The following is a 13,448-nucleotide window of genomic DNA, read 5'->3' on the forward strand; positions in this document are numbered from 1 at the left end:
TAACTATAGTTAACTATAGTATTTTTTTGTTAGGGAAGGTTTTCCGTACTGATCTGTACAAAGTAGGCCATTATTAACACACAGACTTGTCAAGACACTTAATTTGATCATGCCTCTTTTTAGGGTGCTTCTAGAAGAGGACATTCATTTGTAAGTTTCTAATGACACAAAATGCTTAAAGAACAAAAGTCAGAAAGTACCATATATGACCTTTGGATTTCTTTAAAAATAAATCATCGTTTTCATTAAAAACTATACGTGGTTTCCCTATCTACTCATTTTCGTCAATGCAGGGATGGGTAGTTTTAGTCAAAAAATTCATAGGCCATATATGGTACTTTCTGACTTTTGTTCTTGAATTTTTTAACTATAAAATTTCTCTTGTTAAATTATTTGCTATATATTTTTTATTTTGATCTATATGGTTACATGTATAAGACTGCTTATATAATTTCAGCATTCAAATTCCACACATAATTACTCAGAAATAGACAGCTCTACACATCCTAACATAGTACGTCATTTAGAACTTTTTTCGTATTTTTTTCTTATTTCGTCAATTTTTTTCATGACACTCACCTCTATCCTCTTTTTATGGATGCCTCAAGACTTGGCAATTCAATTCTAAGTGTCTAATATCACACAAAATTTAAATTTTGATTTTCTGAAATTAAAACATATGTTCTCAATAAATCATTTGCTATATGTTTTAATTAATATGCTTATAATACTTTCTATACAATTTCAGCATTCAACTTCCACCCATAACTCAAGAGAAGCTGACAGCTCTTTTCTAACTAACACAGTGCGTTTTTTAGAACGTCGTTTTTATTTTTTCTGATTTTGCAAAACACGTGATGATTTTATGCATCTTTATTTTATTTATTACATGTATATGAAGGATACTTACAAAAGCCAGGGATTTGGGGACAAGATATGCAGAATATTCAAGATATTCATCACAGTAGTCGTGATTGCAGGACTAGCACTTATGCTAACATTCTTAGCCAATGATCAGAGTAGAATGGACGACTTAAATAAAAATGTTCAGACCCAAACCAGTTCTTTAAAGGGTTAGCAAGTTATACATAAAGATAATTTTAAGAAAATATATTTCAATAGTTTTTTTTTCATTACAGTCAGTTATCTTGAGGTACAGTTAGAATTTTAGAATAGTCCAAAAAATGTTATCTTGTTAGGGCTTTTTTTTTTTTTTTTTTTTTACAGGATTTTGATATTTGACATGATAGGAAAAAATAGAAGAAGCGCCATTATCAAAACAGGAAAATTCTCTGTCATTTTCTGTTTGATTTTTGTGTTTGTGAACCAAATCAAATGTCAGTTCAAGTATTTAAGAACACAGATTGATTCTAATAATCGCCAATATAAAAACACATTCCTACTAATGTCGATTTTTAATCAATCGACATATGTGGTTTAGGTTGACCCGTTCTATGATTAAAAGTCAAAACCGGAACTTTTTTTTTAAAATAAAACTGATATAAATCGAGAAATTGCAATGTCTAGTGTAACATACAAGTTTCATAAAAATGTGCTCTTAGACTTCTCTGAAAGATTTTCATGATTTAAAAAACGGTTGAAAGAGATAAAAATGTACTTAATATTCTTATTTGTGATCATTTATGGTGAAGATGAGAGTTCAATAGCAACTACTTTTCTAAATTGTCCATTAAGCTGATAGATAAAAATGTAACATCTTCGACCTGAGAAAACTTTGTTTGCAGACATGTAAAATGGCTATTGTTAATGCTCACAAAAGATCTTACCACAAATGTTGTCCAATATTTGAATGAACAGCAAAGTATACTAGACAACTACATGTTTTTTTCCTATTTTCCAAGGAACAGAAGACGGGTTTGAAGGTCGGTTGGGGATGCTTACTCCTCAATAGTACTTGAATCCACGTATGGTGTTTTAGAGGTCTGTGATTTCTCCGCTCCTGATTTGTTTTTTTTTATATATATATAATGGAACTTTGTGCTTGAATTTATTTCCAAACCTACATAATTCATCTAACAAATTCTATTCTGATTAATATTTTTCTAAACACCGTGTCGGCAATTTTTCAACATATTTCGGCGAAAAATATTCTCTGAGAAACCTTTTCAAAAAATATTTAAGAAATTTTAAGTCATGTATACTTGTGCAAGAGACTTTTCTGAGAATGTTTTGTGGATCTTTTCGAAATTGCGTCGATCTAACTCTCACAAGACTTCATTTTATGCATTAAAAAATCTAATTTTGAGATTGAAGTTTAAATTTTCCATGCGTTGAATAGGGATTCCGAAAATCAAATTTTCTTTGCAGGAGCAAGTTTCTGACTTTTTAAATTATATGAAAATATAAACAATTAAAGCTCATTAGGAATGTGTAAAATGCTATTTCTTATTAATACATCACTGCAACTTTTCTTTATCGTAGGCAAAGACGATTCACTGGAAACACTCACTGAATATCAACGACAAGAACTTGAAAAAACAAGCGTAATTATAAATATTACCGATATGTTTCTAGTGGCGAATTCAAATTTGTCAGCAACCGTCCTTTCATTATCAAATAAAACAAAAAATTCTTTGAAAGAAATTGGAGAAGTGATAGGAACAATGTTACATCGAACAAATTCTTCAATCAATGAAATAGAAAACATGGTGGAAACATCATTTAGCCAATTACAGACTTCTTCGGAGGACATTGCAAAAACTGTGAAAGCTTTATCTAACCATACTGAAACGTCGAATTCACATGTGAAGGACTTAATAAAAGAACAATCCAATCAAACCAAAACACATCTAGAAAACATGATGAAAGAATTATTCAGAGATTTTGAAAACAATTTGATAGCAGTCATTGAATCAAGAATCGGAGGTATAGTTCATATTTACTGCATTTAATTGTACAAAATAAACATATCCTTATCAATTACATGTATATTATTATTAATTTCAACAGACAGTTTTATTTAAAATGAACACAAATCTTTCTATTTGATTTTTTAATCTTTCTCTCCAAACAAAATCTGAAAAAAATCTCAAGAAAATAAGGTATCGATACGTGTTTTTTCGTATTATAGGTTTAAATAACAGTTTAAACGTCACTACCGGGGAATGTGTAGACAGCTGCTGGGGAGTCGCTGATGGGGATTACCAGTCATGCGTCACTTGTCATGGTTACGTTACGTGCTCAAACAATTTTATCTATCATAGAACGTGTCCCGCTAATCTTATTTGGGATGATAGCAGAGAACAATGTGACAGCCAAAGTAAAACATGCAAACCATCTGACTTCAAATAATACAATTGATTATCATATTCTATCAAAGCACTTAAATTAAAAAGTTGCTGCTTTCTATCGGAAGAATTCAGTAATCAATTAAGAAAAAGACATCAATGATACTGTTATGTTTCCCATTTTTTTAAATTCAGTTTTTAACTTTTCAAACAACCACTGCGACTATTTAGGGATGTTTGTGCCTAGCTGTAGAAGGTATAATTATGTATTTCGATTCAAATGCATTTTCCTTATGTCTTTATAAAACATTTTTATTAATATAAGCTCAACTGTAGTGGAATTGTTTTGTTTGTTCCATGATTAAGTGTACTTTTTGTTAAACATATGTTGTGAAAATTAACTTAACTTATCATGCATAACTTACACTTATCATGTACGTCAATGAAAAATCTTTACACTATTAACCAAAGAATTTTAATATTGGTTGATAAGACATGTTACATTTTATTGTACATATATTAAATGACATATTTGTCTTTAACTGCATTTCCTTGTCTGTTTTTACTTTTGTTAACATTTTTGCTGATGAATATGGCATTGTAAGCTACGTTCTTTTACTTTCGGTAGATGGATATTTATTTTACTTTAATTTTCTGTGGATCTGCATTTGTATCTTTGTACTTTCTTCAATTTTATCATCAGAAAAGATAAGCTGTGCGAGAATTGATTTATTATTATAGAATAAATGAAAGCTATGAAATTTTATGTTCTCATATTTATTGTTAAGTAGTAAAGTTAAAGGGGAATTGTTCACTTCTGCATTTTCTGGTTTTTTTTTATTTCATATATTTTGTGTATCTACATGTACATGTAAACAATTTCTTTTGTGACACCATGCGACGATATATGGTATAGTTAACAATCTTCTTTATCTTTCTTTCCTCCTCTTTTGGTTTTTTAATGTATTTTAAATTATTCTTAAATTTTGGTAAATTTTCATTTCTTTCTGTAAGATTTGGAGGTTATTTGAGATCACATATCTTAATTATTTCAGGATTCGAGCTTATTTGAATTTCAATTTATTATTTATCTCAAGTTTATCTCAATTAATATTCAAAATATTATAGGTTTTTAGCCATATATATATGAATGGTTCAAAAGTCTAGCACCTGAAAATGAATTAAAATTAATAATTGCAAATTTTGGGACTCTGATGCTGATTCTGATGAATTTCATTGAATCTTTGAAGATAAATCTTAAGCTTGAGTAAATTTATTTGAATTTTATGAAGATCAAAAGAATTAATATCACTTTAATTTTTTTCTCTGAATAAGATAGTCCCAGCAGGCACACAACGTTGTTTAAACGTTGAATATTGATTGTAGTTGGGTTTAGACGTTAATGAATCTAGATACAAAATTGATGCAACGTTGAAAATGTAACGTTGATTCAACATTTAATTCAATTTGAGCCAACAGGGATTTAATGTCAGATCTTCGCCGAGCGGTCCAACCCTATTTTTCGCTGATAGATAATTCGGACTATAATAGTGTCGACAAGTCGACTGTAAAACTGTCGGACCATAACGAGGTCGGACTTGACAAAGTCGCACTACCGTATATCAAATTCAATGCATAATAAATATGAATTCAGCACGAATTTTCCAAAGTGCGAATTAAGAGCATGCGCAGTAGGACATCCGGATAATATTCAAAAAGACAGCATAACAGTCACTGTTACGAGGGTTGTCCCAAAAAGTCGTAGACAATGTTTATTACTATTTAAACATCCAACCAATACTAACCAAGTTTTGCATAATCCGTTACAGAATACTAATAAGGAGATCAACACCACCCTCAGGACTCTTACACCAAGATTTAATTAAAATGTACTCTTTAAAGGAAACGTTTCGGCATGTCAGAGTATCGCTGAAGAGACATAATTTGTCGATATGCGTATCTGGTACATCAAAAGTGGTACCGTATAAGATTTACATCATATCTTGGAATGATTTCATGTTCTAGACTATTTTTTTTACCACATGTTAAAATACAAAACGTTTGTAAATGCCCAGGTGTTGTAACATGATTAATTTAGAAAAGGTATTTTGGTGAAATTTATTGTAACACATCTATTGAAAGGAAGTTAAATGAATGTTTACAATATATAGATTTTTTTCTTATACTGTATGCTTTCCTTTGTACTAGTATGAAGGCATCTTATTAACCTGTAATAAAACGGTTAAAATTTTAAGTAAGTAATCCACCCTCCCGGAAAAAAAAACGAAAAAAAAACAACAAATTTGAATAAGCTTTTATTCAATGTCTCATCAACATTGATTTTCAACATTGAATCAACGTTAAGATTTCAACGCTGAACTTATTTTTTTTAATCTAAGATGAATAAAACATTGAAAAAACATATAACCAACGTTGATTCAAAGTATTTTTCAATGTCGTGTGCTTGGTTGGGTATTACTAAAACAAATAATTTGAACCATCTTGACAGAAGTTTTCTATAACTAAATCTAATTTGTAATTCAAAGCTCAATTATTTTGATATAGGATGGTCATTAACTGCTGTTCCTACACAGTAAATTTTGTAGTGGGACAGCTACCCTGTTACAATATCAAAAAGCTAAAAACAAAATATTGCAACTTCATGTAATTCACGATTGTAAAAGTAGCCAAAGTATCTTGAAAAAAAATTCTTAAAAATATAGAGACCCATTAACTAGCATAAAAAATTAAAGACAACGGACAGTGTTCGATTTGAAAAGATACATAAACAAAACAAGTGAAGATGGTATACAACACAGAAACCTGGAAAGAACAGAGGCGGGATCAGGTGCTCAGGATGTGCAAGCATTCCCTATTGACCGGATACATTTGCATTGACGTCTGTGCATTGCTAATGTAGACTGAACATTCCACAGTCAATTGGCATTAAACGAGTCAGTAAAATTTTGACAAAATGAGAGATTATATTTATCAACAAGGCCAATATACAAAAGAATAAACAAAATGAAGAAATAACATGAGGTTGTTGAAATTCCTGTTTTACCAGGCTTTAAAAATTAATTGTACCTGGAGCAATATCTTGAATATCTAATATGCTTGGAGACATGAACACTAGTACAAGCAGGTGATAGTCAAATATTGGACGTTTGCGAAAAGCTCTGACTTTTTCAGTGGACAGGATTCTTCAAAAGGAATTTTACCGTGGCGGCCCGGCATGTTAAATATATGTGCGAAATGGTTAAACGATCTGAGCCATGGTTAAAATCGGCGGGCGCCATGATTAAATTTTTATTGCATTTCAGTATTAAGGTCATACGCAACGTAGTTTGAACTTTTTTGGGTTCTCCCCTGGAGTTGAAGAGTTCCACTAAATGAAGGATCTGTGTGCAGTATTTTTAATGTCTACAAGCTTATCTTTTAAAAAAAGATAGGTGAGCTAGCGCCGTAGCAATTTTTAAACACAGAAAGGAGGATACGTGATCAAGTGATTTATTTTGCTGAATTCTTTAATTTTTATCGAGTCTGGAAAATCGTACTGATAAAGTTATGATTGTTTTATGAAGTGTATTTTCGAGACACAAAGGTTTTTAGAATCGAGGGGGGGGGGGGAGTAGGGGTTGTGTTAAACAATCGGTGTTTTGGCGCAACGGAACATTTATGATCTTTACTAGAGAGGGTGGGGCTCTATATAATATGGAGAAGATCCCGATTAAGGCATTGTATGAGCTGGTTTAAGAATAGAATTTCTTGACAATGTAACAATTAAGAAAATACAGGGGAGTTAAAATTAATATACAAAATAACTTAAAGTGTATGTTGTATAAAGAAATCCAGAGAGTTCCGAATGTGAAGATGTGAAGTAGCTTGGTCCCTTAGGTCATCTTTGTCAAGTAATGTTAGGTTAAATGCCATACGCATCAGATTTTTTTTAAATAATTGGATTTATTCGTTATTTTTAGTGTAAATTCTTTCTGGAATTTGTTAGATTGGCTTTATTGACCAATCAGAAATTAGAGTCTATATTTGGTTGTACTTAGACGTAAAAAACCTCCCTTGTCTTTGTTTAGAACAATCAGATAATGACTCGGGCTTTTCCGTCAGAAAAAAAACCCGGAAAATTTTAAGTATGTAGTTATCTTTAAAGTATAAGCTACACAATAAATAAACATAGTTATTTAATGCTACAACATGATACAACGAAATTGATATGGTACGGTCTATCTATAGTAGTTCTCACAGTTTTCCCAGAATGAAGCCGAGCATGCGTATTCAAGGAATTTGGACTAACGTAGTTGCTAGCGCTCGAGAGCGCTAGCAATAAATGGATTTGTACACATTTTATAAAACAATTTTTGAAGAAAAAAATCTGAAATTTATGTTTTCTAATTTTTGTACATTTTTATTTGAATAATGCAAAAATTTTCAAAATTTTATATCTTTTCAAAACCTCTGGTGAGGCATGCTGATTTTTTGTCTATGAACATGTAATTAAATTATAAGTTTAAATTTGGAATATCTTGGAAATCTATCAGTAGGTAAGGTACGTTGTGTATCTCCTTAAAACCTTTTTAATGACCTGAATAGTTAATTGAGTGTGTTTATACTACAACTGCCATGCACCTCGCATGCATATGCATCGAGATAATTCAGACTCTTCTAGACAAACACGGTCGCTTATCGGCGACTATGCTGTGAAGAGTAACAGTGGAGAGTCAATCAGCTAGTGATCAGTATATTTTGAGAATTAGTTATCCCATACACATGTATTTTCACGCAATTTCAACGTGTTCACGATACGGGACTTACATGGATGATATAAAGAACAGTCATGTTCAACATGATACTGATAGTCGACAAGCATCTGATTTCTGTACCCAGGGGGGGGGGGATATGTTTATACACAAAAAAACGACAAAATGCTTTTTTCAGCAATTTCCAAGTGCTTTAAAGGTCAACTGAAAAGGTTCTTAAAGCCTGTTTTAACTTATTATTTGGGGAGTTGATACCTAAACAAAAATTGTACCATGATTATTTTTTTTACCCCGGTGATACACAGGAAAAATTTCTCAAATACGAAACTGAGGTAGAACGGTCCGATATGAGTTATCTGCCCTTTAGTGGAACATGGCGTCGCCCATGCTGTACGCAGAAGGATAAAACGTACGCTGAACTAGGACCTTAGGTCCCCCGCGCAGTTCACGTCTATCGGGTCTGTTTACTCCGCTACAAAATGTAGTGCGTTGCATACGTAAAGTGAAAATAGAATAAATCGTATTACTGTGAAGCCTTTTCAGTGTAAAAAAAACAGAAAATTTATTTTTGTCACGGGAATAACCATCTGTGATGGGTATTAGAAAACAAAGAGGGGGAGGGGGGTTGCTGAGCAACATTAACTGCAATATTATAAGACATATGATATATTAGAGTTTAACATTTATGGATTATGTTGGGTGACCTGTGGTCTCCCCTATGATTTTGTTATTCCATGTAAGGTTATAGTATCTATATAACACAGTACCTAACCTCTGATCTCCTTACTAATAGTAAGCGACGTACGTCACGTCTCTGCATTCGCAGATCTCTAACAAGCAGGGGGGGGTGTGTGAAGATTTTGCCCCCTACCAATTTTCACCAATCCTTTAACATAATGGAATAATTATTCGTTAATAAATTATTTAATGTATCTTTTGTCTTCCTTATGAGGTCATGCTTAATTAAATAGGCGACCTCATCACTTTAACACTCTTTGCCGGAAATCCGTGATTTTTATTCATCTTACAAAGATGTACACCCTGTATTACAAAGTTTGGGGCTGCATGGAGTTCTCCTCCCCTTTCCTTGGAATTAACACATCAAATTCATAAACCCATCAAAACTACATTAAAAAAAAGGAAATAAAATTTAAAAAGTGCACCAATTGTTATTTAACTTTTGGATACATATACTGTATTTGAAGACAAGCAAGTTGACTTATCTTCCAAATTCCAATTACATACATGAACATTTAGAGAATTCGGAGAAATTGTGCACTTTTTCCTCGGTCAAAAAATTAGGGTCGCAATTCTTTTTTTAAGAGGATTTAAAAAATGATTCTACACATACCATGATTTTAAATTATCGCCTACTTACTACTTTCAGTCACATCGTTATAAAGTACAACATAAGAATTATTTTTGTCTCATTCATATACTACAGTTTGTGAAGTATGAAATCCTTATTGATGTACAATATAAGACTTCTGCTTGTTCCCATAATCTTTATGCGAATATCAGAGGTAATAAAAAGTTAATAAGACCAGAGGTCACTTTATATCATACATCTTTAGGGCGACCATAGGTCACCTTATAATATACATCAAAAGGGAGACCAGATGTCATTTTCTGTTCTACATCATATGGGGGACCAGAGGCCACCTTATTTTGTACATCAGTAGGGGGACCAGAGGTAACCTTTTATTGTATATCAGTAGGGGGACCATAGGATACCTTATATTGTACATCAGTGGGGGACCAGGGATCACCTTATACTGTACATAAGTAGGGGGACCAGAAGTCATTTTAAATTGAATAACAGTAGGGGGACCAGAGGAAACCTTATAATGCACTTTACATAAGGAGGGGGAACAAAAGTTATCTTATACTCTAAATCAGTAGGGAGACCAGTAATCATCTTATTTGTACATCAGTAGGGGGCCCAGAGGACACCTTATATTGTACATCAGTAGGGGGACCTGTGGTCACCTTATATTGAACATCAGTAGGAGACCAGAGGACACCTAATATTACACTTTAGATCAATAGGGGGACCAGAGGGCACCTTATATTGTACATCAGTAGGGGGCATCAGTAGGGGACCCAGAGGACACCTTATATTTCACATCAGTAGGGGGACCAGAGGTCACCTTATATTGTACATTAGTAGGGGACCTGTGGTCACCTTATATTGAACATCAGTAGGGGACCAGAGGACACTTAATATTACACTTTACATCAATAGGTGGACCAGAGGTACCCCTGTATTGTACATCAGTAGGGGGCATAAGTAGGGGACCCAGAGGACACCTTATATTTAACATCAGTAGGGGACATCAGTAGGGGGACCAGAGGTAACCTTTTATTGTATATCAGTAGGGGGACCATAGGATACCTTATATTGTACATCAGTGGGGGACCAGGGATCACCTTATACTGTACATAAGTAGGGGGACCAGAAGTCATTTTAAATTGAATAACAGTAGGGGGACCAGAGGAAACCTTATAATGCACTTTACATAAGGAGGGGGAACAAAAGTTATCTTATACTCTAAATCAGTAGGGAGACCAGTAATCATCTTATTTGTACATCAGTAGGGGGCCCAGAGGACATCTTATATTGTACATCAGTAGGGGGACCTGTGGTCACCTTATATTGAACATCAGTAGGGGACCAGAGGACACCTAATATTACACTTTAGATCAATAGGGGGACCAGAGGGCACCTTATATTGTACATCAGTAGGGGGCATCAGTAGGGGACCCAGAGGACACCTTATATTTCACATCAGTAGGGGACATCAGTAGGGGGACCAGAGGTCACCTTATATTGTACATTAGTAGGGGACGTGTGGTCACCTTATATTGAACATCAGTAGGGGACCAGAGGACACTTAATATTACACTTTACATCAATAGGTGGACCAGAGGTACCCCTGTATTGTACATCAGTAGGGGGCATAAGTAGGGGGCCCAGAGGACACCTTATATTTAACATCAGTAGGGGACATCAGTAGGGGGACCAGAGGTAACCTTATATTGTATATCAGTAGGGGGACCATAGGATACCTTATATTGTACATCAGTGGGGGACCAGGGATCACCTTATACTGTACATAAGTAGGGGGACCAGAAGTCATTTTAAATTGAATAACAGTAGGGGGACCAGAGGAAACCTTATAATGCACTTTACATAAGGAGGGGAACAAAAGTTATCTTATACTCTAAATCAGTAGGGAGACCAGTAATCATCTTATTTGTACATCAGTAGGGGGCCCAGAGGACATCTTATATTGAACATCAGTAGGGGACCAGAGGACACCTAATATTACACTTTAGATCAATAGGGGGACCAGAGGGCACCTTATATTGTACATCAGTAGGGAGCATCAGTAGGGGACCCAGAGGACACCTTATATTTCACATCAGTAGGGGACATCAGTAAGGGGACCAGAGGTCACCTTATATTGTACATTAGTAGGGGACGTGTGGTCACCTTATATTGAACATCAGTAGGGGACCAGAGGACACCTTATATTTCACATCAGTAGGGGACATCAGTAAGGGGACCAGAGGTCACCTTATATTGTACATTAGTAGGGGACGTGTGGTCACCTTATATTGAACATCAGTAGGGGACCAGAGGACACTTAATATTACACTTTACATCAATAGGTGGACCAGAGGTACCCCTGTATTGTACATCAGTAGGGTGCATCAGTAGGGGACCCAGAGGACACCTTATATTTCACATCAGTAGGGGACATCAGTAAGGGGACCAGAGGTCACCTTATATTGTACATTAGTAGGGGACGTGTGGTCACCTTATATTGAACATCAGTAGGGGACCAGAGGACACTTAATATTACACTTTACATCAATAGGTGGACCAGAGGTACCCCTGTACTGTACATCAGTAGGGGGCATAAGTAGGGGACCCAGAGGACACCTTATATTTAACATCAGTAGGGGACATCAGTAGGGGGACCAGAGGTCACCTTATATTGTACATAAGTAGGGGGACCAGTGGACACCATATTTCGTACACTGGTAGGGGGACTAGGGCTCACCTTATATTTTACATCAGTAGGGGGACATCAGTACGGGACCATGAGGACACCTCATATTTAACATCAGTACGGGACTTCAGTAGGGGGGCCAGAGGTCACCTTATATTGTACATCAGTAGGGGACCTGTGGTCTCCTTATATTGAACATCAGTAGGGGACCTGAGGACATCTTATATTGTACATCAGTTGTGGAACCAGGGGAAATCTTATATTGTACACCAATAGGGAGACCAGGGGTCATCTTATATTGTACATCAGTAGGGGGACCAGGGGTCACCTTATATTGACATCAGTAGGGGACCAGAGGACACTTAATATTACACTATACATCAATAGAGGGACCAGAGGTAACCCTGTATTGTACATCAGTAGGGGGACCAGAGGTCACCTTATATTGTACATCAGTAGGGGACATCAGTAGGGGGACTAGAGGTCACCTTATATTGTACATCAGTATATTGTATTTATTTATATTGTAAATTAGTAGGGGACATCAGTAGGGAGACCGACCAGGGGTCACCTTATATTATACATCAGTAAGGGGACTAGGGGTCACTTTATATTGTACATCAGTAAGGGTCCAAATGACACCTTATATCGTACATCATTTGTGGAACCAGGGGACATCTTACATTGTACACCAGTAGGGAGACCAGGGGTCATCTTATATTGTACATCAGTAGGGGGACCAGGGGGTCACCTTATATTTTACATCAGTAGGGAGACTTGAGGACACCTTATATCATACATCAGCAGGGGGACCAGGGGTCATATTATATTGTACATTAGTAGGGGGACCATAGGACACCTTATATTGTACAACAGCAGGGTGAAAAGGGGACATCTTATATTGTTCATAAATTGGGGACTTATACATCAGTAGGGGGACCAGGGGTCATCTTATTTTGTACACCAGTAGGGTGACCAGAGGTAACCTTATATTGTACATCAGTAGTGGGACCATAGGACACCTTTTATGTACATCGGAAGGGGGAACAGAGGTCAACTCATATTGTACATAAGTAGGGAACATCAGTAGGGGGACAACAGATCACCTTATATTGTATATCAGTAGGGGGACCAGGGGTCACCTTATATTGTACAACAGTAGGGGACCAGGGGTAACCTTATATTGTACAACAGTAGGGGGGGCCAGGGGTTACCTTATATTGTACAACATAAGGGGGACGAAAGGACACCTTATATTGTACATCAGTAGGAGATAACAGTAGGGAGACCAGAAGTATATATTTTATACATCAGTAGGGGGACAGAGCCTTCAGTTCAGTTTTAACGTTCGTTACACCAGAGGTAAACTAATATTGTACATCAATAAGTTGACCAAAGGTCACCTTATA

The 13,448-nt window shown here is 35.3% G+C and overlaps 1 protein-coding gene across 1 annotated transcript; it reads left to right on the plus strand.

Annotated features, from left to right (window-relative positions):
• The first annotated feature begins 775 nt into the window (after window positions 1-775).
• On the plus strand, window positions 776-3,466 carry LOC134271389 (uncharacterized). The gene is made up of 4 exons (XM_062753600.1): window positions 776-805; window positions 902-1,073; window positions 2,443-2,886; window positions 3,092-3,466. Exons 2-4 carry the CDS (start codon window positions 992-994, stop codon window positions 3,310-3,312), a joined length of 747 nt encoding a protein of 248 aa, XP_062609584.1. The 5' UTR covers window positions 776-805; window positions 902-991; the 3' UTR covers window positions 3,313-3,466.
• The last annotated feature ends 9,982 nt before the right edge of the window (window positions 3,467-13,448 follow it).

The sequence above is a fragment of the Saccostrea cucullata genome, unplaced genomic scaffold (genome assembly GCF_032062105.1).
Source record: "Saccostrea cucullata isolate Sc308-1 unplaced genomic scaffold, CSIRO_AGI_Scuc_v1 ctg2606, whole genome shotgun sequence".
Lineage (NCBI taxonomy): Eukaryota > Metazoa > Mollusca > Bivalvia > Ostreida > Ostreidae > Saccostrea > Saccostrea cuccullata.

Excerpts from the sequence above, each read along its gene's own strand:
- LOC134271389 (XM_062753600.1), top strand. The coding sequence starts at position 992 with ATGCTAACATTCTTAGCCAATGATCAGAGTAGAATGGACGACTTAAAT. Across the intron at positions 1,074-2,442 it reads CCAAACCAGTTCTTTAAAGG|GCAAAGACGATTCACTGGAA; the intron begins GTTAGCAAGTTA and ends TCTTTATCGTAG. Across the intron at positions 2,887-3,091 it reads CATTGAATCAAGAATCGGAG|GTTTAAATAACAGTTTAAAC; the intron begins GTATAGTTCATA and ends TTCGTATTATAG.